The sequence below is a fragment of the Microcebus murinus genome, chromosome 9 (genome assembly GCF_040939455.1).
Source record: "Microcebus murinus isolate Inina chromosome 9, M.murinus_Inina_mat1.0, whole genome shotgun sequence".
NCBI classification, from domain to species: domain Eukaryota; kingdom Metazoa; phylum Chordata; class Mammalia; order Primates; family Cheirogaleidae; genus Microcebus; species Microcebus murinus.
This window is the reverse complement of record NC_134112.1, coordinates 96,734,290-96,759,823: the sequence shown is the minus strand read 5'-3', so window position 1 is coordinate 96,759,823 and position 25,534 is coordinate 96,734,290. Positions and strand designations below refer to the sequence as shown.

Here is a 25,534-nt window from a genome sequence, read left to right as displayed (position 1 = left end):
TTACGGGCAGCTTTAGGAAAATAACCATAATAACTCCTACTAAGGACTAGTTAAAAGGTCACAGATTCGTAGTAACTTATTAGCTGAACGTGCACACTGCCACTGCGGAGATAAAAAAAGCAAAAGCTTTTGCCTGTCGACAAGTCGCCGCTCGCACCTAAGTGGTCAACTCACCTGCTGAGCGCCAGATTGTGCCGCGAAACCCCAGCGCCGCTGCCGGCGTCCGCGACGCCTTCCTCCACTCTGCGGGAGCGTGGACCCCGGCGTAGCTGTGCGCCAAGAGGTTCAGGTATCCACTGTGTGAGACACCGGTGAGGAACTTTTAAGCTTCTGTGAGGAAAATGGAAGCGAACAGGAGCGCCCCAGTGCTGTGAGGGGAAAATTCTCTGCCGGCAGCTCCGGTCTCCTGCCCTTTAACAGGAAATGACTGCAAAGAGGGGCCCAGAAGGGAGTGGCACGCGACCGAGAACAAAGAAAGAAGCCAGGCACAGGAGTGGCGCCCAGGTCCCCAGGACTGGGCGGGACGCGACTCCCCTGGCCTTGGGCCTCCTCTCCTGGGCACAAATTGGGGCAAACACTCCGTTCTCCCAGGAGGAACAACTTTTCTAACAGCCAAGAACACCGGCCAGTCTACCAGTAGGTGCCTGAAAACCCAGAGATCCTCAGCTCTGCCCGGCACAGGGCCACTGTCCCCTAGTGCAGGGAGCTTTGCCAGTAAAGAGCTGATGTTTCACACTGTTGGCTCCTTTTCACAAGCAGCCAGAACCAGAGGGCGTGACGGAGGCTCCACGTCACCTCCTGCCATGCGGCCCTTCGGGAGGGACGCGGGCAGCAGAGCCCGGTAGAGACCAGGACCCCGGCCACCCACCTTCAATCCTAGCTCCGCTCCTAACTCCTGACCCTTCCCCCATCTTGCCTCAGTTTCCCCACCTGTACAAAAGAAGGGGGATACTAGCTGGGTTGTCCGAGGATTAACTCATTTAGTCCTTACAAGTAGTGTGAAACAGAAATCAAAACGTGGTCACGGAACCTCATGCTGTATTCCAGCCGCTGGAGTAAATCTCAGAAATAAGCAGAAGTGTTTTTAAAAAGATTACAAGGGGGCTTAAAATTTTGAGATTGTAAACATTTTTCAATCAAAAGAATGCAGCCCTTTTAAACTACAGGAAGACACTGGGAATATAAATTTGCACAATCATTATATCTTTTATTTACATATAGAAATTAGTAAAACTTAAAACAAAACCAAATGCGACTTGTACAGAAATCCTTTAATTTTCTTTATTTTCACACATTAAAAAATGAAACACACTATACAAATGGTTTTTCATAGCAGATTACACGTGGGTCCATTCAGACTTGCTCTCAAAGTGCTGCCAACATTACAAGTGCTGCCTGAGACGACAGCTGTTAACCAGGTAGCCAATGTATTGATTTAAATGCAGTAGCATGCAGCCCTCAGCGTGGAAGGTTCAATTGCCCTCTGTTCTTAAGTTAGGTTAAATGGCGTTGGTGTCCATATTTACAGACTTGAAATGTATCGATCCTGAGCAGTTCCGATGTAAATCTGAGACCACGTGATGGGAGTCTTGGTCTCAGTTTTAAAAAGGGAGGTCCAAATGGCGGCAGGCTGGCTGCTATGAACTTGAATTGTTTTCATTCTTTACATCATGAACTATTTGCTGCGGGTCACACAGTCAGACCCTTCTAGAAGGGTTAAGCCAAGTAACTGTAGGTGTCCTTTTCACCATCCACTCGCTCCAAATATTCTTTCTCAATTAGAATGTCAATGCATTTCTGGGTGTTATTTTAAAAAAGGAAAAGGCAGTGAAAGGGGAAGAAAAACAGATTATCATCAGAACAGAGACAGGCCACCCTCCCCACAGCTATCCCCCCACTCTTGAGAGCTCAGGGGGAAAGATGCCTGAGACATGTGTTGAGCATGTGGCTTTACCTCTCGGGCACACACCCTGGCAACTGGAGTCACGTGCTGGAGAATCCCTTTGGGCCAGAACCTCTCTGTCTACCACAGTCGACTGCCTCCTCTTCCCAGAGCTGCCATCAGCATGGGAACGAGGTGGTGGACAACCCCTGGGCAGCCATTAGCAAACTGGCACCTGTGCTAAGTGTGACCCCAGGAGCCAAACTGTGGCCTCCTAACTCCTCTGAAGAGTCGCCTGTCAGCCACCACCCTCTGAGGCTCTCCACTGGCTGTGATTTACCCTCGTGCTTCCAGAAAGGAAGGGCCTGCTTATAGTTACTGTTCTAAACTCCAATCAGAAATAAGCCAAATGTCAATTAACAGTAAACTAGATACGCTGTGTGTTCATACAGAATGCCTATATAACAATAAAAATGAACAAACGACTGCTAGATTCTACTACGCAGACTAATCTCCCAAATCTAATGTTGAAAAATTCTTATCAGGCATGGGAGAGCATGCACTCTATAATCCATTTATACACCGTTCAAAGGCAGGCGAACTGCTCTACGGTGCCAGAGGTCATGGGAGAGGCTTTCTGCAGGAGCACAGGTAGTGGCCACGGGGCGGGGGGCCAGTAATGGCTCAGTCCTCGTCTGCGGGTTGATTACACCAGTGTGCTTAGGGTCTGTGCACTATCTCTGTATACACATTTCAATAAAAAGTTAAAATTAAGCCTATTTTCTTTGGTAGAAATCTACTACATATGCACAAGCCAGTTCCCTTCTTCATGATACAGCAATCAATCTACTTTTTGTCCTTACTCCTCTAAAATAAGAATGGAATGTAACTGCTACGTAAGCCTGGTACCTTGATCACTGGGACCCGAGGTTTGAACCTGGACGACAGCTGAGTGAGGACTTCTCCAAGTAACTGCTGGTGTTTCAGAACCTTCCGCATTTTCATGATCCTCACGATGGCCGCCTACACGACAGGCAGAGAAATGCAGTGTGCTCAGAGCCGTAGCAGCTGGCCTTCACAGGTAAGGACAATCAGCGCAAAGGCCACTGAGGTTCTTATTTCTGCGCAGAGAACTACACTTTTGTAGCAGGGAACAAGCATCCTGCAGGTGACGGAGCGAGCAGGGAGCCAATTCTCCCTGTCTACGTCTCCGCTCCAATGTGGCAAATATTAAAATGTTTGGTCTTATGAGCAATTTTAATAATAAGCATTAAAAAATGAGAAAAAATTAAATCTTGAAGGACGTGGAAGCTCCCATCCTCTCCATTAACAACTCTCCTTCACTCATTTTAGTTTGACTTGCCACAATTATATGCTCCCAGCGTTTAGGGCAAGAGGGCTACTCTATTCTGCCTGGAGACGTGAAGGACTGATCCCTTCAGACAAGGCCCTGGCTCCAGGCCACGCCTCTTCTGCCACCACAGCCCCTTGTCACGGAGCAACCACTCGGCAGTCCCCCCGCCACGGCCGTCCCCCAGGAGGGAGGACACACACAGCACAGGCACACGGTGACAGTCACCTGAATCAGTAGTTTTCGATCCTCCTCGATATTTTTGTGTGTGGTTTCTTGTTCCTGCTTCTGTTCCGTTTTCATTGGCACGTTAATGTTAACCCTTAATTTCTTACTGTCAAAAAAGTTGAGGAAACCAGTCACTATTGTTTTAATAGGTAGGCAATAACCGCTGCTTTCTGATTTTCAACCTTTAAGAAGGGCTTTGTATCCCAGACAGATGGTAGAGAACACAGTGCATCTTTCCCCTCTGCGGAATAATTTCTACCGACTCTCTGACAATGTCCCCTAACCAAACACTGGGTCGTTTTATCACAGAGTGGAGTTTCCCATTTTGCCATTAATAGCAACATCTGCATTCCAGGAAATCCAGGTCCTTAACCTGCTTCCCCAAATTTTGTCAAGTGAAATAAAATCAAGACACCTGGACATAAAGGTGCAAACTTTCCAGGTGAGCCATTTAAGCCATTCTTTGTCAAATAAAGAAAAAACCATCAACTCACAGTCCACTGGAGAAATGCCCAGGATCACCAAATGGAACCAAAGGCCAACCTCACACCCTGCAAGCTAGCACCCCTAGTCTTGTGCTGAGTTCCCAACTGCCCTCAGTTTGTGATGATACCACAAACTCACTGCAGGTCCCCGGGGATATGTCTACGGTCTGTGACCATCTATTTAATAAAATTTTCTTACTTTTTATAACCAAGATATAATTTTATTAAGGTATCTGGCTTCAATTCCACCTCATCAACATTTGCATTTTCATCCTCCAAGACCTGTAAGAAAGCAACTGTTACTACACTGTCTCAAGAAAAGGCCTTCTTCTAGTACGACATCAAAAGTACGCAGACCTACCAACAACTTTGACTTCAATAAAATCTGTAGGACTTGTGCCAAAATGTCCTGCAATTAAAGAGAAAAAAAGATTAAGTTAATGGGAAAATGCATTTTCCTTTGCAATAAGAGCCACTAATGGACTATGGGCAACCCCATAGTCCATTTTTCCATAGAAAAACAATAATCACCCAAAATAAGAGGAAAATGAAAGATGTGCTTCCTAACCTAGAGGTTCTCTAAATTCATTTCGTCCCACCCTGACTTCTAACAGTAGAATCAACCCCTTTCTGGTCCAGACCACCCAGTAACAAAAATGGACAATTCTGTTACACTTAAATACAAGTTGAATATCAGTTATCTAAAATGCTTGATGCCAGAAGTATTTGGGATTTTGGAATATTTGCATTATACTTACCAGTTCAGCATCCCTAACCTAAAAAATCTGCAATCTGAATGCTCCAATGAGCATTTTCTTCCAGTGTCATGTTGGCACTTTAAAAAGCTTCAGATTTTGAATTTCCAGATTAGGGATGCTGAACCTTTATTAGAAACCACGCACAACTGATTTCTTCAATTAAACCTACTGGAACCTATTCACTTCTTAAATGCCTGATCGTTCATGTTGGACACTGATCGTTGCAGAAGAAATATTAAAGAGCTTCAGTAGCACTGGAAATAATGTTCTGTTCTTGAACACAATGGAGCTTGGTTGCAGGTACTTTGTCCACTTGGCTTGGGCGCACTCAAGCATACCGTGCAGCCGCTCGTCTGCCAACAGTGGGTGGTCTGAGCACTTCTCAGCCCTCCGGCTTCACAGCTCTACCATGCCATGAACTCCAAAGGGCACCGTCAGTCAGCCGAAGGGCACTCAAAGGCTCGTGGGCTCCTACCAACAATGGACAGGAAGGTCCTGCCTTTGTCGTAACGGGTACCCATTCTGATCCAAGGGTATGTGGTTAAAGCTGGCAGAGTGAGAAGCCTCTACTCTAGTCGCTGGCTCAGAACTCCACAGCAGCAATTCGAATGCTGCCAGCTGCATCTAGGGAAGGGATACCACGAGATGGGGAGGGCCTCACTTCATGGGCCAGGCCTGATGGGCAGCGTATGCCACAGGCAGACAGGAGAGAGCGGCCGTGGCCTCATGAGGCAGTCCTAACACCGAGAGCGAGTCGAGAGGCTGGTGTGCAGTCCTGATCAGAAGCCAAGCAAAGACCAGACAGACACACCTGTCAGCCCCCTGTCCTGCAGGGACCAGTGGGCAAAGCCTTCCCCACGGTCTGAGAGGCAACTAAATCTTCCACCAAATTTTGGTCTCCTTATGCTGAAGTGGTGGAGGGAGGAATGAGAAAAGATGCCTACATACAAAGGAGCAAACTCACCTTGTTATTAGAATTTGAAGATATATTTGGGACTAACTTCAAGACTGATTACAAAATAAAGGACTTTCCTAACTCACATTCTATGAAGCTAGTATTAATCTGACAACAAAACCAGACAAGCATCACAAGAAAACAACAGCTTAATATCCCTTTTGAACATAAATGCAAGACACCTCAAGAAAATACCGAACCCAGCGAGCATATACAAAAGGATTACATATGATGACCAAGTGGGACTCACTCCAAGAATGCAAAGGTAGTTCGACATAGGAAACAAAGCAATGTAGTATACCATATTAGCAGACAAAAAGCAGTTACCTCAACAGAACAGAAAAAGCATTTTGACAAAAAAACAAAAACCCTTTTCATAATTAAAAAAGAAAAAATTCAAAAAACTAAGAATAAAAGGGAAACTCTCCAATCTGACAAAGAGCATCTAGGAAAAGCTCGCAGATGACATCATACTTGACAGTGAGGGACTGAGAGCTTTCCCGCTAAGAGAAGACAAGGATCCAGTCCCCACCACTTCTATACTTCTATTCGATGCTGTACGGCAAGTTCTAGCCAAAGGAATCCGAAAGAAAAAAGAATGAAAAGAAAGAAAAGGCATCCCAAATATGAAAAGAAGTAAAACTATCTGTATTTGTAGATGATATACTTGTATATTTAAAAAAAAAAACCTGAAGAACCCCCCTAAAAAACCATTAGAGCTAATAAATGAGTTTAGCAAGGTAATAGGATACAAAATCAAAATACAGTAAGCTGTATTTCTACAGAGTAGTAATCAGCAACCAGAAAGTGAAATTAACAATTACATTTATAATAGCATCAAAAATAATAAGATAATAATAAAATTTAACCAAAGAAGTTCAAGACTCATACAACACTGAAAACTATAAAACAAAGTTGAGAGAAATTACAGACAACCCAAATAAATGGGAAGACATCCCATGTTCATGGATTGGAAGACTTAACATTGTTAAGATAATAGTCAGCTGGTGAGTTCTCTTTATTAAAAAAATAAAATAAAATAAAAAAAAAACAAAAAAAAAAAAACATTGTTAAGATGATAACACTACCCAAATCGATCTAGAGATTCAATACAATCCCTATCAAAATCTCTATTGTGTTTTTTTGCAGAAATGGGCAAGCTGATCCTGAAATTCATCTGACAATGTAAAGTACCCAGAATAGCCAATACAATCTTGAGAAAAAGGAACCAAGTTGGAAGTTTCAATTTCAAATCTCACTATGAAACAACAGTACTCAAGACTGGATAGTGCTGGCATAAGGACAGACATAAAGATTACTAGGAAATAACTGAGAATCCAGAAATTAAAATAGATTTATGGCCAACTGACTTTTGACAAGGTTGCCAGCACCAACCAACAGGGAAAGAACAATCTTTGTCCTTTAGACTAGGTAACAATTCCTTAGATAGAACACCAAAATCACAAGCAACAAAAGAAAAACCAAAGTGAACGTCATTAAAAGTAAAAATGTGTGTGTATAAAAAAGGAAGTGAAAAGACAATCCATAAAATGGGAGAAAATATTTAAAAACCATCCATCTGATAAGGGTCTACTATATAAAGAATTCTGACAACTCAACAATAAAAAGACAAATAACCCAATCAAAAAATGGGCAAAGAATTTGAGCAGAAATTTCTCCAAAGAAGATATACAAATGACCAAGTATAAGATTCTAAACATCATTAGAATGTTTAAAATTAGAGAAATGCAAATCAATACCACAGTATTACTTCACGCCCACTGGGATGATTATAATTTTATTTCAAAGAGATGGACATGTCTTGTTATGTTGCCCAGGCTGGAGTGCAGTGGCTATTCATAGGTGCGATCTCACTACTGATCATCACAGGAGTTATGTCCTGCTCCATTTTCTGACCTGGGCCAGCAGTTGACCCCTCCTCAGGCAACCTGCTGGTCCCCTGCTCCCAGGAGATCACCACATTGATGCCGAACTTAGTGTGGACACCTGATTGCCACAGAGCACTACAGCCCAGAACTCCCAGGCTCAAGTGATCCTCTCACCTCAGCCTCCAGAGTAGCTGGGACTACAGGCGCAGGCCACCACGCCTGGCAATGACTGCAATTTTTTTAAAAAAGGAAAACAACAAATGTTGGTGAGGATGTGGAGAAATTGGAATCCTCACACACACTGCTGGGGAGAACATGAAATGGTATGACTACTGTGGGACAGTTTGCAGTTTCCTCAACAAGTTAAATACATCGTTGTTACATGACCCAGCAATTCTGCACCAAGGTATAGATCCAGGAAAACTGAAAACATATCCACAGCAGTTTTATTCAGAATAACCAAAAGGCAGAAACAACTAAAATGCCCATCAACCTATGAATGGACAAATGTGGTCCCATCCAGACACTGGAATATTAATCATAAAAAAGAATGAAGTGCGGATACATGCTACAACAAGGATAAACTCGGGAAACAATACACTACTGCAAGAAGGCAGAAACAAAACATCACATGTTATGTGATTTCACTGATATGAAAGGTCCGCTGTAGGCAAATCCATGGTGACAGAGAGTGGATTAATGGTTGTCAGGGCTGGGCTGGGGAGTGGGGGTAAAAGGTCGTTACTACAAATGGGAGCAGGTTTCTTTCTGGGGTGATGAAAGCGTGCTAGAATTGGACAGTGGTGGTGGCTGTGTTAACTTGTGACTATACTAAGAACCACTAAGTTGTACACTTTAAAATGGTGAATTTTTATGTTATATGAAATTTTATGTTATCTGAAATATATCTCAATAAAAATTTGACTAATAAGAAAAATACAGCCGGGTGCGGTGGCTCACGTCTGTAATCCTAGCACTCTGGGAGGCTGAGGCAGGCAGATAGCTCAAGGTCAGGAGTTCAAAACCAGCCTGAGCAAGAGCCAGACCCCGTCTCTACTATAAATAGAAAGAAATTAATTGGCCAACTAATATATATATAGAAAAAATTAGCCGGGCATGGTGGTGCATGCCTGTAGTCCCAGCTACTCGGGAGGCTGAGGCAGCAGGATCGCTTGAGCCCAGGAGTTTAAGGTTGCTGTGAGCCAGGCTGACGCCACGGCACTCACTCTAGCCTGGGCAACAAAGCGAGACTCTGTCTCAAAAAAAAAAAAAAAAAAAAGAAAAAGAAAAATACTACTAAAATTAAGTGAAAATTTAAGTTAAAGAAAAGCCTAGCTGGAAAAGAACTGGTTAAGTGAATGAGAGAAAAGCATGTCATGGTGGATGTGTCACACTGAGTTTTTAAGTTTTTGGTAACATGTACTAAATACCTGGAATAAGAGCATGTTCATATTCATGAGGCAAATATGTATTTCAATCAAAGACACCCATATCCTCTCTCCCCATATCTCCCCTACAATATCCACAAGAACAAGAAAATGGCAACTTGCTATGCTAAAGAAGTTGCAAAATGACACAAATACCATTTTAATCTGCGTGCTGTCAGTCAACTGCTGCACGGTGTAGGCATCTTCCGTGTTGTACTGAAGCAGGATTGCCATCTGGAACGTAGATGCCTTTGAGGCCCCCCATGTAAAAGAAAGAGAAGAAAAATTTAAATGCACAGAAAAAAACTCCCAAAATATATCGCCTATGTTTAAAGAACTTATTTATGAAACAAATTCTTCAAACAGATGCAAGAATGAAGCAGATCTTCATTCATAAAAGGGAATACAAAGTTTAGCAATGCCGTTATGACAAAACATTTTCCCCAAAAGACAAGTCATTTTCTACCTTTTCAAACATTAAAATAATTTGGAATTTTCTTCTAAAATGTATTGTCTATATAAACATACACTATATATGCATCCGCACTCATTTATATAAACACATTCATGCACACGTGGTATATATACAGACACATTAAGCATCAAACTTCAAATTTGTTTTTGCAAACACGTTAAGGGAAATAATCTTTTTCGTACATTATTGATAGAAAACAGCCTGCCTATTGAATTATATTATTAATATATTTGTTTTTTAACCCTAAGTATTTTACTATGGAAGTATGAAAAGTAAAGTATGAAATGGTTTATAGTAAACCACAACTGCTCTAAGGTATCTTTTATTTTTAATACTAGAGAGTACACTACGCACCAGGTAGCACGGGCAGGTTCCTAATCCTCCCCACCCCCACTTCCCGCTTTTTTTCTTTGAGACAGGGTCTTGCTCTGTCACCAGGCTAGAATGCAGTGGTGTAATCATAGCTCACTGCAGCCTTAAACACCTGCTCTCAAGTTATCCTCCTTGTCTTAGCCTCCTGAGTAGCTAGGACTCCAGGAGTGAACCACCACACCTGGCTAATTTTTTAAATTCTTGTAGACACGGGGTCTCACTATGTTGCTCAGACTGCTGCTCTTGAACTCCTGGCCTCAAGCAATCCTCTCACTTTAGCATCCCAAAGTGCTGGGATTACAGGTGTGAACCACCATGACCAGCCTGGTTCAAATTTCTGAGTGTGTGCAGCAATTGAACACCCCGTGAACAATCCCTCCTCACTTCTCCCCTCTTCTCTTACATAATCCACAGGAACAAGCTGTGTGCCAGACCACCACTGTCTGCCTAGGCAGAATCTTGGTTAATGAAAAGAGAACAATGACGCGTGTGCCTGTTTTGGGGCAGACCACAGACAACAGTGCTTCTGGGCCTTCTGTAAAAACACAAGGGCAGGCCGAGCACAATGCTAGTGTTTTATATTGTGCCTTAACACGGCAGACACACCCCATGCAAGGCCTCTGCCTGGTCAAAAATGGGGTACTAAAATTTTAGGTACCATAGTATAAGCAAATGGATTCCTCTGTGTATATCTGGGGATAAATAAAACAAAATTTCAACTGTACAGTAATATACATTCAAGTTGATGAAGGTATTTGGAACCAGCATACCAGAATATTACACATTTTAACTATCTTATCAGAGTAAAATCATTGAAAGTTTAAATTAACATGCAACTTGTGTCTGCAGAACCCATTCTGAAGTTTCTTGACCCTTAAACACAGACTTGTAATTGTTCTCTCAAGCTAACCAGTGAAATCTTCTCAGAGATTAAAATAAGCGATTACTTGTGAGGCCCACCCTCTACTAAAGTTAAAGTAGGAAGAGCCTGGACTTTTTTTTTTTAATCAGATAGCTCTTCAACCAGAGCAGGTTCAGAGAGACTCCTAAGCCTGGACTTTTTAAAGAGAAAAGACCTTCACTGAAATTTTGGGTTGGTCACATATAAGCTAGCATCCAGAAAGAGTCACTTAAATTAAACTGAGCCTCAGGTTTTATCATTTACAAAATGGAAACATGTTTGGTTGCATAATCATTATTATTTAATACTCACTATTGCTGTAAGCACTGAAGGGTATTATTAATGTGAAACTGCTTTGGGTAAGAGCTGCTATCATAATTAAACACGTGTAGCTCCAGCTTCTTAAGCCTGAGCCACCTGAACACTTTTTGTGTGCCGGGCAGGAGCTGTGCCAAACACTAAATCTCTACATTTCATCTTATTTTCATTTAGAATTCAAAGAATATTTTACGATTAAGAGGTGATCTTACCTGCAAAGTATACCTGTTTTTGAAGCAGTTAGTTACCAGCTCTCCTTTCGACAACTGATACAACCACGTCAGTTTGCGGCCGCTGTGCCGGCTGGCGTAGAAGGCGGTGAACCGCTGGTAGCTGCGCTCCAGCTGCGGGGGACAGCACGGCGGCCGTGAATCCCCGCCCGGCCCGCACGGTCCCGCCCCGCGCACAGGACGGGCGAGGGCGGCTCCTCTCCCGTACAGTGCTCTAGAGCACCAGGAGGGGCAACGACAAGAGGCGTCTACGTCGAGAACCCGAGGCACCGCCACGCCGCGCCGCACGCCCGCCCGGGCTCCACCTACGCGCAAACACGCACGCGCTGCGGAGCCGGACACGGACGCCACGGTTCCCCGCCACCCGATGCGGTTCCCCGCCACCCGCTGCGGTTCCCAGCCACACCGCCGCCGGCCGTCCCGGGCTGCCCCGCCACACCCGCAGTTCCCCGCCACACCGCCACGGCCCGGTGCAGAGCGTGCGGGGCGGCCGCCCTTGCCCACAGCCGCTCGCCCTTGCCCACAGCCGCTCGCCCTTGCCCACAGCCGCTCGCCCTTGCCCACAGCCGCTCGCCCTTGCCCACAGCCGCTCGCCCTTGCCCACAGCCGCTCGCCCTTGCCCACAGCCGCTCGCCCTTGCCCACAGCCGCTCGCCCTTGCCCACAGCCGCTCGGCACTGCAGCAGCACGCAGACCGGCTCACCTCGGACGGCAGGGCGAACGTGCACGACTGCTGGAACGGCCACGACCCCGAGCTCAGAACCTGGATGCTGAAGTCCACTGCGGAGGGAAACGCAGGCAGAGTTTAGTGCGCCTCATCGGCTGAAAGGGCAATCATTTCACACCGGCACGGGCTGCTCTTTAGTAAAGGAAAGTACAGTAAATGAGAAAGCCTGCCTGAATATAACATTAAGAATTGAACATACATGGTTTCGACCCATTTTACTCAGTTAAAATTAGTAAAAGGTGGAGGCGCCAGAAATTCTTTCTCTGCGAGAGTGACAGTTTTCCATTTAACTTCCAGCCCAGCATCATGTCGTCACGTGCCTGTTCTGCTGCATCTGCTCCTCGTGTCTGCCACAAAGGACTTCGTCCACTCGCGCCACACCCTGCCTACCACGCACGGCGTCGCGGCCGAACCCATGGAGACTGAAAACCCAGAAGTCAGCAACTGTCCTCATTACGGTTTGTCTATTACTTAGTGCTGTGAAAAGACACGCACTATGTACATGCAGAATCTACTAATTATAACAACTTCATTTTCACAGATAGCTGAGAAGTCCATGGGTAAAACTGTCAAGTTCAACAATGGAGCAGTAATTTTTTTTTTTTTTTTTTTTTTTTTGAGACAGAGTCTCGCTTTGTTGTCCAGGCTAGAGTGAGTGCCGTGGCGTCAGCCTAGCTCACAGCAACCTCAAACTCCTGGGCTCGAGCAATCCTTCTGCCTCAGCCTCCCGAGTAGCTGGGACTACAGGCATGCGCCACCATGCCCGGCTAATTTTTTATATATATATCAGTTGGCCAATTAATTTCTTTCTATTTATAGTAGAGACGGGGTCTCACTCTTGCTCAGGCTGGTTTTGAACTCCTGACCTTGAGCAATCCGCCCGCCTCGGCCTCCCAAGAGCTAGGATTACAGGCGTGAGCCACAGCGCCCGGCCAGTAATTTTTTTTTAAAGACAGAGTCTCACTCTGTTGCCCAGGCTGGAGTGCCGTGGCATCAGTCTAGCTCACAGCAACCTCAAACTCCTGGGCTCAAGCAATCCCGAGTGGCTGGGACTAGAGGCGCTCACCATGATGCCCGACTAATTTTTTGTTTCTACTGTTATTTGGCTGGCTAATTTTTTTTTCTATAGAGACGGGGTCTCGCTCTTGCTCAGGCTGGTCACAAACTCCTCCCCTCAAGAGATCCTCCCACTTTGGCCTCCCAGAGTGCTAGGATTACAGGTGTGAGCCACTGTGCCTGGCATGGAGTAGTATTTTTGATTTAGGAAAAATAACATTAGTCACTTTTCATTTAAAAAGACAAAACTTATATGATGCTGTAGCATAAGTCTGCCCGCCTACCACTACAGCAACACCCTAACATGGGCCCAGCCGCCTCTCCTGGGGAAATGAATTACCTGCGCCAGCCTGCACTAGTCCCCAATGCAAATCTGAAGCCACAGTCTGTATGTGACTCTGTTATCTACATAGGCCAAGTGAGTTTCTTATAATTTAAAAAAAAAAATGCTACAATGGATCATCCAAACTAAGGTTTAAAACAAGATAAAACAAATCCTTGGCCTGTGTGTCGGGCGAACAAGTCAGCCAGCAGAAGAGGAGGGGCTTGGGACCTGGGTACAGGTCAGCTGGACGCCCGGGGCTCTCAGCCAGCAGCAGCACTGACAGGGCTGCCGTGGCGGCCATCTCCTACTGTCACACGGGAGCCAGGAGGAAGACGGTAGGACACCTGGGGAAACGTCCTGCTTCTAAGTCCTTGAATTTCTAACAAAGTATCTGCCATGCTTACTTAATATTCGGTCACTTCTCATTTGCGACAAGAACACTGCCTGTGAAAGCAGCTTATAAACACACAAATACTCACAGTCTAGTGGTTCTGAATTCGTCAGGTGCTTTTTGAATTGCTCATTCAAATCTTTGCTTACACCAATGTCTTGAAACATCCGCTGAAGTTTAGAGGTATACTCAAAACCACAAGCTTGCTGAAATGAACCCAGATAACTGTCTTATTAATTTGTATAAAAATATAAACGCATGCAAGGAAATTTAGACAAATTACAGTACATGACACATCCTTAATTGTACAAAACTACCAGTAAAGCTAATAACATTTAATTATACTTTCTGGCATAACTATGCATGGATTAAAATTAATAAATACACTGTCAAAAATAACACAACTACAAGCTGAACAGTTAAGTCTTCATATACACAACCACCATTATTTGAGCATCAAAGTAAGATATTGCTGACACCATGGTATAATACAAAGATGAAATAATTGGCTCTTATCCTACTACTATGAACTAAACCATGTCCCCTCCCTCTAAAATTCATATGTTGAAGCATGAACCCCCAAGGTGACGGAATTTGGAGATGGTACCTCTGGGAGGTAATTAGGCTTAGATGAGGGCTTGAGGCGGGGCCCTCACTAAGGGACTGGTGTCCTCACATAAGGAGAGACACGAGAGAGATCTGCCCTCCCTCCCTCCGCCAGGTGAGGACACAGCGAGAGGGCAGCTGCTTGCAAACCAGGAACCGAATCAGCTGGCACCTTCATCTTGGAATTCTCAGCCTCCAAAACAGTGAGAATCAATTTTGGTTATTTAAGCCTCCGGTCTATGGTATTTTGTCATCACAGCCCGAGCACACAAAAACACCCATGTAACTAAAATTTGATGTCAAAGTAAAATATGTTCTAAGACGTGTACAAGCCGCCTGGCAAGCCCTGAAATGGCAAAGGAGGCGGAATAAGGAAGAACTGCTCGATAGCAAAGTAACACTGATACCTCCTGCCTTTCTGTAGCTATGGGGATATAGAGAGTTAACCAAGCCCAGAGCCAAGCAAAATATCCAATCAGCTCAAAGCCAACTAAATGTGAATGTGGTCCAAGGCCAAAGGTGTGGGAAACAGGAGACGGGGCCCGGGTGGTGGGCAGAAGGGCCCAAAGAGTGGGGAAGGGCCGGGAGAGCAGAACGCTGGCCACGACAGGTGTCCAGCAGCGGAGCAGCTGAGCTCACACTTTGCAAAGTGCTGCACAAGCTCCTTCGCCCGCTTGGTGACTGGGAGAGATCAAGAACTATTTTAACAATGACCCCAAAGCCGGGGTTTTCCAGAGGAGCCGAAACCCACCTTCAGCTTGGATATCATGCTCGCCTCGGCATCATCGCTTGCGCTGTTCTGATGCACGAGCCTCTTGGCCAGCATCTTCGCGTAGAACTTCTGAAACACGTCCTTGTCCTCTATGTACTTGAAGACGACCATCTGGCCAAGCCGCCAAGAGAACACACGTAATGAACACTCAGGAGCTGACTGTGCAAAGCCCACTGTGGCCAGCCAATCGCCAGGAGCCTCGACTTGTGCTTGGTTTTGGCTTGGCCCTATGCCAACATTTATGATGGCAAAAAACCTGCCCTGGAGTCTAATGTAAATACTTTCATCAATCCCTTTCAATCACATTAAGGTGTACTAGATTTAGTACTAATGAAAAAGAACAAATGCTAAAAGTAATGACTTAGTTAGGGAGTAAAACCATAGATTTTAAATAAAATCAACGATTATTATTTTTTTACATCCCAGATGCCCTATAAAAATAATCTTACAAACAACTTGTGAAATAAACAGCTATTGAAAATGGATGTGATTATGAAGCACCTTACCACTTGATTGAGTGTGTCTTCCAGCTCTGCCTCTTCTGGGTTCTTGGAACTGAAATTTTTAAAAAGGCATCATGTTTTAAAACAAATCGGAAAACATTTAAACAAGCACCACTAAGCCAAATTACCTTATCAGTATGTGGTTCCACGCACTCAAATGATCAGTTCTCTTCAGATCAGTACATGGGGTAAGGGACAGTTAACTTTCCTTACCTATAGCAATTTAGCAATCTCATACTGTAACCCCATCATGGAAGAACAGAAACAATCACTTAGAACATCCAAGATGAAAATCAACAGAAGATATTTACTAAAAGTTTCCAAAAACACCGTGAATGAAGTTTTCCTTTCAGATAATCCACTTAAATCTAAGTAAAGGAACTTTACTTTTGCAATTTTTATCTACATTCTGCTGTAATTTAACTTTAGAAAAAAACAAAAAGACAGCTTCCTTTTAATGGCCTAATAATTTAAGATAATGAAAGTGTTTAAATCACTACTAAAGTGATGCTTTCCATTCAAAGAGGTGTCTTTAACTTAAGAATAGTTGGAGCTGGGCACGGTGGCTCACACCTGTAATCCTAGCACTCTGTGAGGCCGAGGAGGGAGGATTGCTTGAGCTCAGGAGTTCGAGACCAGCCCAAGCAAGAGTGAGACCCCATCTCTAACCATAAATAGAAAGAAATTAACCAAGCAACTAAAAATATAAAAAATTAGCCGGGCACGGTGGCGTGTGCCTGTAGTCCCAGCTACTCAGGAGGCTGAGGCAGGAGGATCACTTGAGCCCAAGAGTCTGAGGTTGCTGTGAGCTAGGTTGATGCCAAGGCACTCTAGCCCAGGCAAGAGAGTGAGACTCTGTCTCAAAAAAACAAAAAAAGAATAGTTGGTTCAGGCCAGGTGTGGTGGCTCATGCCTGTAATCCTAGCACTCTGGGAGGCCAAAGCAGGTGGATAGCTCGAGGTTAGTAGTTCAAAACCAGCCTGAGCAAAAGCGAGACCCTGTCGCTACCAAAAAATAGAAAGAAATTGGACAACTAAAAATATATATAGAAAAAATTAGCCGGGCATGGTGGCGCATGCCTGTAGTCCCAGCTACTCGGGAGGCTGAGGCAGGAGGATTGCTTGAGCCTATGAGTTGGAGGTTGCTGTGAGCTAGGCTGACGCTATGGCACTCTAGCCCGGGCAATAGAGTGAGACTGTGTCTCAAAAAAAAAAAAAAAGAAAAAGAAAAAGAATAGTTGGCTCAGAAAAACCAATCCTATTCTTCCCACTAATAGGTCACAGCTGTTTCTCTTTCCTGGGAACAGTTTAACTTAGGACCTACTAGACTCTCTTCTCTAATACATTTAGACAAGCTTGTTAAAGAGCAGCTTTGGAAATATCTCTGCCAGTCTGTCTGCTTCAGTAGCCCTAATCAATAAGGCCCATATCAACAGACTTGATGAGGGCCATTTACAAAAAGACAAGAGATACAAAGGACACTGTGTGTTTTGTGAAACCAAACTGAAGACCTAACAGAGGATCTCCATATTTACATCACTTAAATTCATCATATTACATAGCCTGAAAACAAATGAAATCAACTCATCAGAGGCATTCCGATTTAAAGTCCCTTTTAATTCCTGTAGAGGATACATTGGAGGATCTGACTAGAATTGCCAAATTATACATTAGACCAGCAGTGCAATAAACAGGGAAAAAAATCAGAAACTCAGTTTCTCACTGGCCTCCAACAAATGGCTTTCTGGCGAAGTTAAAAGCAACAGTTATTGACCTTTATCAAATGTTTTCCCACCATCTACCAAGAAGACCACACAAGTTTTTCCCATACTTGTCTGTTCACAAAGCACATTAGATTTGCTGCTGTGAAGCATTCTTACGTCCCTAGAAAGTGATGCTGTGTTTTGAAGAATTATTCTTTAGTTAACTGATAAATTTGGTTTGCTAATATTTTACTTAAGATTTCTGCACCTCTATTCTTGAGTCTTATTTGTAGTCTGTTTATTCTGGTACGTGTAAGTATTCTCAGTCTTTTTTATATTGGGGTTATGCTAGCCTTAGAGAGCTACTTAAAATATAACTTGTTAATATTAAAACCTGTATAGGCCAGATGCGGTGGCTCACGCCTATAATCCTAGCACTCTGGGAGACCGAGGTGGGAGGATAGCTTGAACTCAGGAGTTCGAGACCAGCCTGAGCAAAAGCAAGACCCCGTTCTCTACTAAAAATAGAAAAATTTAGCCGGGCATGGTGGCGCATGCCTGTAGTCCCAGCTACTCAGGAGGCTGAGGCTGGAGGAACGCCTGAGCCCAGGAGTTTGAGGTTGCTGTGAGCTAGGCTGACGCCACGGCACTCTACCCAGGGCCACAGAATGAGATGCTGTCTCAAACAAAACGAAACCACAAAACTCCCCCCAAAACCAGTATAATTTGGGGACATGGAAAACTATTGCAACAGAAAGCCAGAAGGGAATTATCTTCCTTCATTAAAATCTTTAACACTTGCTGATGTGATACTTGGAATAGTAAAATAAAACTTGAATATTTCTAAAGTGAAAGAAACTGTTACAATGAAAGAGGAGCTCAGAAAACCAAAACAAGCACACAAACAAAAAAATCAGTGAGGACTGAGGAGGGAACTGTATTATAATATATTGCTTCAGCTCTTAATACACAAACTGATTAGGAAATACACTAGTTGAGAAATAAGATGATTAAAAAGTAAAGAATATGAAATAATAAAACAAACTTGATGAACAAAAATAACTTTCAAAAGACAAAGAATAGGCCGGGTGCGGTGGCTCATGCCTGTAATCCTAGCACTCTGGGAGGCCGAGGTGGGCGGATTGCTCGAGGTTGGGAGTTCGAAACCATCCTGAGCGAGACCCCGTCTCTACTAAAAATAGAAAGAAATTAATTGACCAACTAAAAATATATATACAAAAAATTAGCCAGGCATGGTGGTGCATGCCTGTAGTCCCAGGTACTCGGGAGGCTGAGGCAGAAGGATTGCTTGAGCCCAGGAGTTTGAGGTTGCTGTGAGCTAGGCTGACGCCACGGCACTCACTCTAGCCTGGGCAACAAAAGTGAGACTCTGTCTCAAAAAAAATAAAAAATAAAAATAACAAAAGCCCTATAGTATACGGAGAGTCTTCTATTTTAGAAACAGCCAGTAGGAGCTAATACAGATTTTCAACTGGAAAGATGATGTATGCTGTTTGAAAATTTATAATTTAAGGTATGTAAAATGGAAGATAAATTTAAATTCCTTATGTAAAAGCTGAGATTTTAAACAGGCTAAGAAAAAACACACAGTTATCTGATACCTCTTCTTCAGCAAGGAGTCGCAGTACCGGGCCAGCAGCTCAGGGGACTTGCTGGACGACTGGGCCATCTTGGTGACGGCGTTGTTGTTGATGAAGCGACCGCAGGCCTGCGTTGCGCAGAACACAGTTAGAGAAAAGCGCCCCATCCGCCCACACGTGGGGACGTTAGGACAGTGACGCGCCTACCTTATCCAGAGCAGCCACAAAGCCAGCGTCGTTGTTAAATGCAGACATGACCAGGGCGTTGTATTTTTTATGAACATCTAGCACTGTCTGTACATACATTTTGGGGTCCTTAAGTAGGGGAAAGAGAAACAAAAGTTGGTCACTGGGGATTAAATTGTATGTTAATGTATACATTGCTTCATAAAATATTCTAAAAACTATACATACTTCTCCAAAGAAGTTAAAAAAGTAAGATCAAGAAATACTTTTGGTTCTATCACTGAAATACACAAGACATTTTGTTCACGTACATAATAAAAGACAACATATTAGCCACACTCAAATTACTGATTTTTTTTTTTTTTTTTGAGACAGGTTCTCACTCTGTTGCCGGTCTATAATGTAGTGGCGCGATCATGGGTCACCTGGGGCTCCTGTGATCCCCCTGCCTCAGCCTCCTGAGCAGCTGGGACTTTAGGCGCCCACACCACCACGACTGGCTAATTTTTCTATTTTTTGGTAGAGACAGGTCTTGCTATCTCACTCAGGCTGGTCCTTGAACTCCCAGCCTCCAGCAATCCTCGAGCCTTGGCCTCCCCAAGTGCGGGGATGACAGGCGTGAGCCACTGCATCTGACCAAAATTACTGACTTCGAGCTCCTATTACAAGCACTAAAACCTTAACGGGATCATGGAAACAAACTTTTCAGTGTGACAGCTTTGCTTAACCAATTTTTTGTTGTTAAAAGTTCGCTTTCTGGACTTTGTTTCAGCCGGAGAAACCAATCAGCCAGGGAGATTGATGATCAGCCAATAGCTTAGAATGCAGCCGGCCAGGTGATTACGAAAAAACCACATGGAGCTCAGGTGCAAGGAAGAGCAGGGGCTGGGAGGGGGTCCACACGCAGGCAGCAAACCGGAAGGTTCGTGTGGACACCAACGGGGAGTGAGGTGGCGAGGCCGGGCTGACCACATGGGGAGTCCGGCCTCGCGGGGGAGTCCCCAGACAAAGGAACGTGATGGAAATGAAATGGGAAGAGCAGCCCTGCGAGGCTCAGGTAGTGAAAGACAACAGGAATGATGGGAGGCAACGGAGACAGAGCCTTGCGATAAAAAATAGATCTCGGTTGCTGCCGGGTACTCTGCACGCAAGACACTGCCGAGCCCTTCCTGGGGACTGTCACAACGACGCAGTGAGGTGGCACTATTTTAATCCCCATCTGACAGATGAAGACACTGAGCCACAGTTAAGCACCTGGCCGAGGGTAAGTGGTGGCAGAGTGGGGCTGGGCCCGCCAGGCAGCCCGACCTCAAGCTGGGCATCTCCTCATGGCTCTGAAAAGGCAAGTGCAGGTGCCAGGTCACACAGAGGCAACCGAGGCCGAGCCTGGGCTTGGTGGCCCGGGCTCACGGACGGCGGGCGCAGAGAGAGGAAGGTGGTCAAGGAGGAGGGTGTCATGCGTGAGCCAGGAGAGCTCCTGACTGTCCCCTCACCCAGGCAGACTGAGGTTCAGGGGCCTTAAGAGACCTGCTAATGTTTCCAGATCCCTGCCGTGTTAATGTGCAGGATTCAAGCGCCAGAAACCAGAGTCCTCCGAGTTCTAATTATTCTGTATTTTTTGTAACATTTGATTTACTTCTTTTTAAATAATAATGAATAACCAGTAAAAATGAATAATTTTTCTGTAATAGGGTTATACTAAGAGTTTAAGAGGTTTCCTACACAAAATAAATGCAAGATTTACTATTATGAACAAACAAACAGATTGTGGTAAGATTAGAATTTCAATAAGACATACATATGGTCTCTACCCAATATAAACATTTGATAAACTAAACAGGAACTTAATGCAACATAACTGCCAAATAAAAATCACGTAAAATACTGAAAGGTAATACCAGAGACACTTAATATTTTAAAGTTACCATCTTCAAATGTTAAAACACACAGAGCATCAACTGCCCCATCAGACAATCCCCTCTCTGTTTCGGGACAGCTGCTCCAGGTGCAGAGACGCTGCCCTGCCTGCTCTGATGGTCCCGCTCTGAGTGCAGCCGAAAGCACCAGCGGGCCAGCGCACGCCTCACGCCCTGTGAGCTGCTGCTTTTTTTTTTTTTTTTTGAGACAGAGTCTCGCTTTGTTGTCCAGGCTAGAGTGAGTGCCGTGGCGTCAGCCTAGCTCACAGCAACCTCAATCTCCTGGGCTCGAGTGATCCTTCTGCCTCAGCCTCCCGAGTAGCTGGGACTACAGGCATGCGCCACCATGCCCGGCTAATTTTTTATATATATATATCAGTTGGCCAATTGATTTCTTTCTATTTATAGTAGAGACGGGGTCTCGCTCTTGTTCAGGCTGGTTTTGAACTCCTGACCTTGAGCAATCCGCCCGCCTCGGCCTCCCAAGAGCTAGGATTACAGGCGTGAGCCACAGCGCCCGGCCTTGCTGCTTTTTAAACAATGCAAATATCTTTGTTTGACCTAATTTTGGTTTTGACACCGAAATCAACATTGCTTCTGCTGATTTTGACTGCAGGTTGCTTTTTGATTTCATGTCAGATTACTCCACAACATTAGTATTTTCCTCTCATATTCCTTTTGTTACAGTATTTGCAAAGAACTCTAGCCTGCAGTGAGGATCCGAGCACTGGGAAATGCCAGCACACTCTATTCAAATAAGGAGCATTCAGACCTCCTGGTAAGGTTAACAGTATTACAAAGAATTGCATTTCAAAAGTGCCAATTTAAGGACTTATTTTGCTTCCAAAACTTGCAATTTTTGGAACACCAGAGGATTTACAGAAAGTATATTACATATAAAAATGTACTTATTTCAGTTGCAGGAATGGTCCACACTTAGCAGCAGAGGAGCCTCAGACCCACGCGAGCGGCAAGGCCTCACCCACCTGGCAGCCAGCACAGCTGCCCTGCCACAAGTTCTCGTCCAGGTTCCTGAGCATGCCAACCTTGACCTTCAACTCCACGCCATCAGGGAGCCCTGCTCTTGCTTGTGACTTGTCATTGATGGATGTCTTTCAACCAGTAATGTCTCTATATTGACTATAATGTTTCAGAATCATAATACTTTTCCCATTTTCTTGACTTTTTGGACCAATTTTTCTCAGAAGCAGAATTGGAAAAATATAAATTTCTCAAGGAATGCCAGGAAGGAATTCCCATTTGGAAAGACATGTTTCAAGAGCAAAGAAGTCTTCAGACTCCAATTCCAAGATTCCTTCTACTACAGAAGACCCAGACGGGAGTCCGGCTAGTGCAAAGGGAGGGTTTGAACAGAACTCACGAAGGGCAGAGTGCACCAAAACACTGTGCCTGGGAAATTTGAATTTAGCATCTGAGGTCCAGAGAAAAGCCATTTAGAAACCTGGCAAGGGCCAGGCAAAGAGGCACACGCTGGAATAATACAGAAAGAATTTTAAGGGAGGAGGAGTCGGCAGTGTCAAACAGAGAAAAGACATTCAAAACGTGAGTGGACTTAGCAATCAGGAGGCAAGGGACTGTCCTTAAGGGGCAGGGAGAGGCCAGGTTATAAAAGCAACAGACATAAGGGGAGAGAAAAGATCAGCTGGATCAACTGCATGTTTATTCAAGAAAACGAAGAATGGATTTTTGAGGTTTAAAAAAGGGAAGGAAGTAGTAACTTGCCTGATTCCTGACTGTTTACTCGGTGGCACAGGAGAGCCTTTTGCATGTAAGAAATCCGACATCTCTCAGGTTTTGTCTCACTCCCACATGATTTCGATCGTTGCTCTTTCGCCAACAATCAACATACTTATATCTCTAGACCCAACTTCCCCACTGAGCTCGCACAACCTGCCGTTGGACGTCTCATGGGATTCCCAAACTCCGGGACAGAGATGACCCGATCCCCTGCCCCACCAGCCTGCGTCCTCTGGAGCTCTCTCTCTGAACGCCACCACTCAGCCCAGCGGGTCCAGCCAGGCACCCAGGAAGCACAACTCCTCCTTTCCAACATCTATGCCATCAACACAACCTGTCCATTTTTCATGCAATGTTCTATTGTATAAAAATTCAAATACATTCAAAATTAGAAAGAATAATAAAATCTACCCCATGAACTCATCATCCAGCCTCAATAATGATGAAAGTGCAAAACCTGTCCGTTGTGAAGTCTCTTTCTTCTCTCTGTCCCCACATAACAACCCAGTGTCTGGTAGGCCACTATCATAATGGTTTGATCTGAACCACTATAACAAACCTAACTGGTACGCTTACAACAACTCTTCTTCCTTTTAATCCATTTCCACTTGCTAGCAAGCAATTTTTTTCAAATAAAAATTCTGATCTTATCAATTCCATGCTTATTGTAACACCTTTGACTGGTTTCCTCTTGCCTGTAAGATTAAGCCAATAACCAGCATGGCTTTCGGGGGGCCTCCTAAACATCAGCACTGGGTCTTTGGAGTAAAATTTCCACACAAAACAGAGAAGCAAAAGTTTCAGGGAGAAAAAAAATGTAAACCATTAACTGAAGAGAAAAACAGATAATTTGTCTGCATGTAGATGACCCACTTTGACAATTACCTGTGAAAATGTTTAACCCCAGAATGGCTTTCCCTAACACCTAGTGTATTTCTGAGGTTCCCCCTCCACTGGCACTTTGTGTGTGCTCAGGGAATAAATTTTTTTTTTTTTTTTGGAGACAGAGTCTCGCTTTGTTACCCAGGCTAGAGTGAGCGCCGTGGCGTCAGCCTAGCTCACAGCAACCTCAAACTCCTGGGCTCAAGCAATCCTACTGCCTCAGCCTCCCAAGTAGCTGGGACTACAGGCACGCGCCACCATGCTTGGTTAATTTTATATATACATATATATATTAGTATATATATATAATTACATATATATTAGTATATATATGATTACTATATTATAATTAGTATATATATAATTATTAGTATATATATAATTACATATATATTAGTATATATATATATTAGTTGGCCAATTAATTTCTTTCCATTTTTTAGAGTAGAGACAGGGTCTCGCTCAGGCTGGTTTTGAACTCCTGACCTTGAGCAATCCGCCCGCCTCGGCCTCCCAGAGTGCTAGGATTACAAACGTGAGCCACCGCGCCCGGCTGGGAATAAAATTTTGATATTAACTAATAAGATAAAAAAATTGGGAGATAAATATGAGATCTCAAAAATCATTTAGTAATAAAATAGTCTTGCATTTTCTTAATAGGGTTTTTCTTTTCTTTTTTTTTTTTTTGAGACAGAATCTCGCTTTGTCGCCCAGGCTAGAGTGAGTGCCGTGGCGTCTGCCTAGCTCACAGCAACCTCAATCTCCTGGGCTCAAGCAATCCTGCTGCCTCAGCCTCCCGAGTAGCTGGGACTACAGGCATGTGCCACCATGCCCGGCTAATTTTTTCTATATATATGTTAGTTGGCCAATTAATTTCTTTCTATTTATAGTACAGACGGCATCTCGCTCTTGCTCAGGCTGGTTTTGAATTCCTGACCTCGAGCGATCTGCCCGCCCCGGCCTCCCAGAGAGCTAGGATTACAGGCGTGAGCCACCGCGCCCAGCCAATAGGGTTTTTCTATTCCATCATCTAAGCTCTTTCAATAAGCAGAAATCAACAGTTATTCAGATAAGCATGGTTTAAAGTTTAAAATATGGAGACAAAGCCATTATCAATTTCACAAGTGCTTTCTATTCTCATTATTTTAACCCGCCTACCTGCTACTTTTTGCTCCAGCCATTTAATATCTGTCTTGTGATCATGGCTCTTAGTCTTTGACCTCAATAAATCTTCAATCTATCATTACCTCTCAGTTCTGATCAACTACCTACAAAATCCTGGTCCCAGCTATGTGGCTGGTGGGCTTGCGCTCTGACCCTGGGCCTCGTCACACCCTGGCTCTTCTCCTAGTTCTGGCTCATGCCTTCATCTTGCCTTTAGTCCAAGGTAAGCCTGACGTCCTTGTCTGCCCGTTTGGGAATTACCATGTAAATGCCAAGGCTCTGAGTTGACTAGATTTAGGGGCGGAGGGACCAGAGATGAAAATATCAGATTTGATAAGCAGAACTAAGTTAGACTTACCAGGAAGAACTGACCTCTCTGAAGAGGAATGATTACGATTCACCAGAGAGAAGAATGTTTCAGAAAGGAATAATTAAATTAGTTCAGAAATAGGAATAGTGTGTAGGAAGATAAGGAACAGGGCTGTCTATCTCAATAAGGAGAGATGGGGGATGGTGAAATTCATGGGCAGGGACTCTAACTGGCCTTGAACCAATCAGAGGTCACTTCAGAACTTATATAGAAAGGTTTAAACTAGAATTTCATCTGAAGTGAGTATAAAGTCAGATTGTGGTAGGGACATGTTTCCATAAAGGGTTTGCTTGTGAAATGATTAA

At 44.2% G+C, this 25,534-nt stretch overlaps 1 protein-coding gene and 1 long non-coding RNA gene across 5 annotated transcripts in view; one reads left to right on the top strand and one right to left on the bottom strand.

The window, feature by feature from the left end:
- Positions 1-1,250: 1,250 nt before the first annotated feature.
- Positions 1,251-25,534, bottom strand: part of CUL1 (cullin 1) — a 106,271-nt gene continuing 81,987 nt past the window's right edge. For all 4 annotated transcript variants that reach the window (XM_020289679.2, XM_012768144.3, XM_020289680.2 and 1 more), the window contains 13 exons: positions 19,161-19,268; positions 18,975-19,081; positions 15,654-15,702; positions 15,127-15,258; positions 13,858-13,975; positions 11,974-12,050; positions 11,254-11,385; positions 9,132-9,224; positions 4,308-4,355; positions 4,146-4,228; positions 3,462-3,567; positions 2,792-2,905; positions 1,251-1,797 (listed from right to left, as the gene is read on the bottom strand). In XM_020289679.2, coding sequence (XP_020145268.1) covers positions 1,717-1,797; positions 2,792-2,905; positions 3,462-3,567; positions 4,146-4,228; positions 4,308-4,355; positions 9,132-9,224; positions 11,254-11,385; positions 11,974-12,050; positions 13,858-13,975; positions 15,127-15,258; positions 15,654-15,702; positions 18,975-19,081; positions 19,161-19,268 — 1,248 coding nt within the window. In that variant the 3' untranslated portion in view covers positions 1,251-1,716. The remainder of the gene's footprint in view (positions 1,798-2,791; positions 2,906-3,461; positions 3,568-4,145; positions 4,229-4,307; positions 4,356-9,131; positions 9,225-11,253; positions 11,386-11,973; positions 12,051-13,857; positions 13,976-15,126; positions 15,259-15,653; positions 15,703-18,974; positions 19,082-19,160; positions 19,269-25,534) is intronic.
- Positions 12,314-22,058, top strand: LOC105873324 (uncharacterized). The gene is made up of 3 exons (XR_012921047.1): positions 12,314-12,455; positions 21,743-21,833; positions 21,973-22,058. It is a non-coding gene; the product is annotated as an uncharacterized LOC105873324 (long non-coding RNA).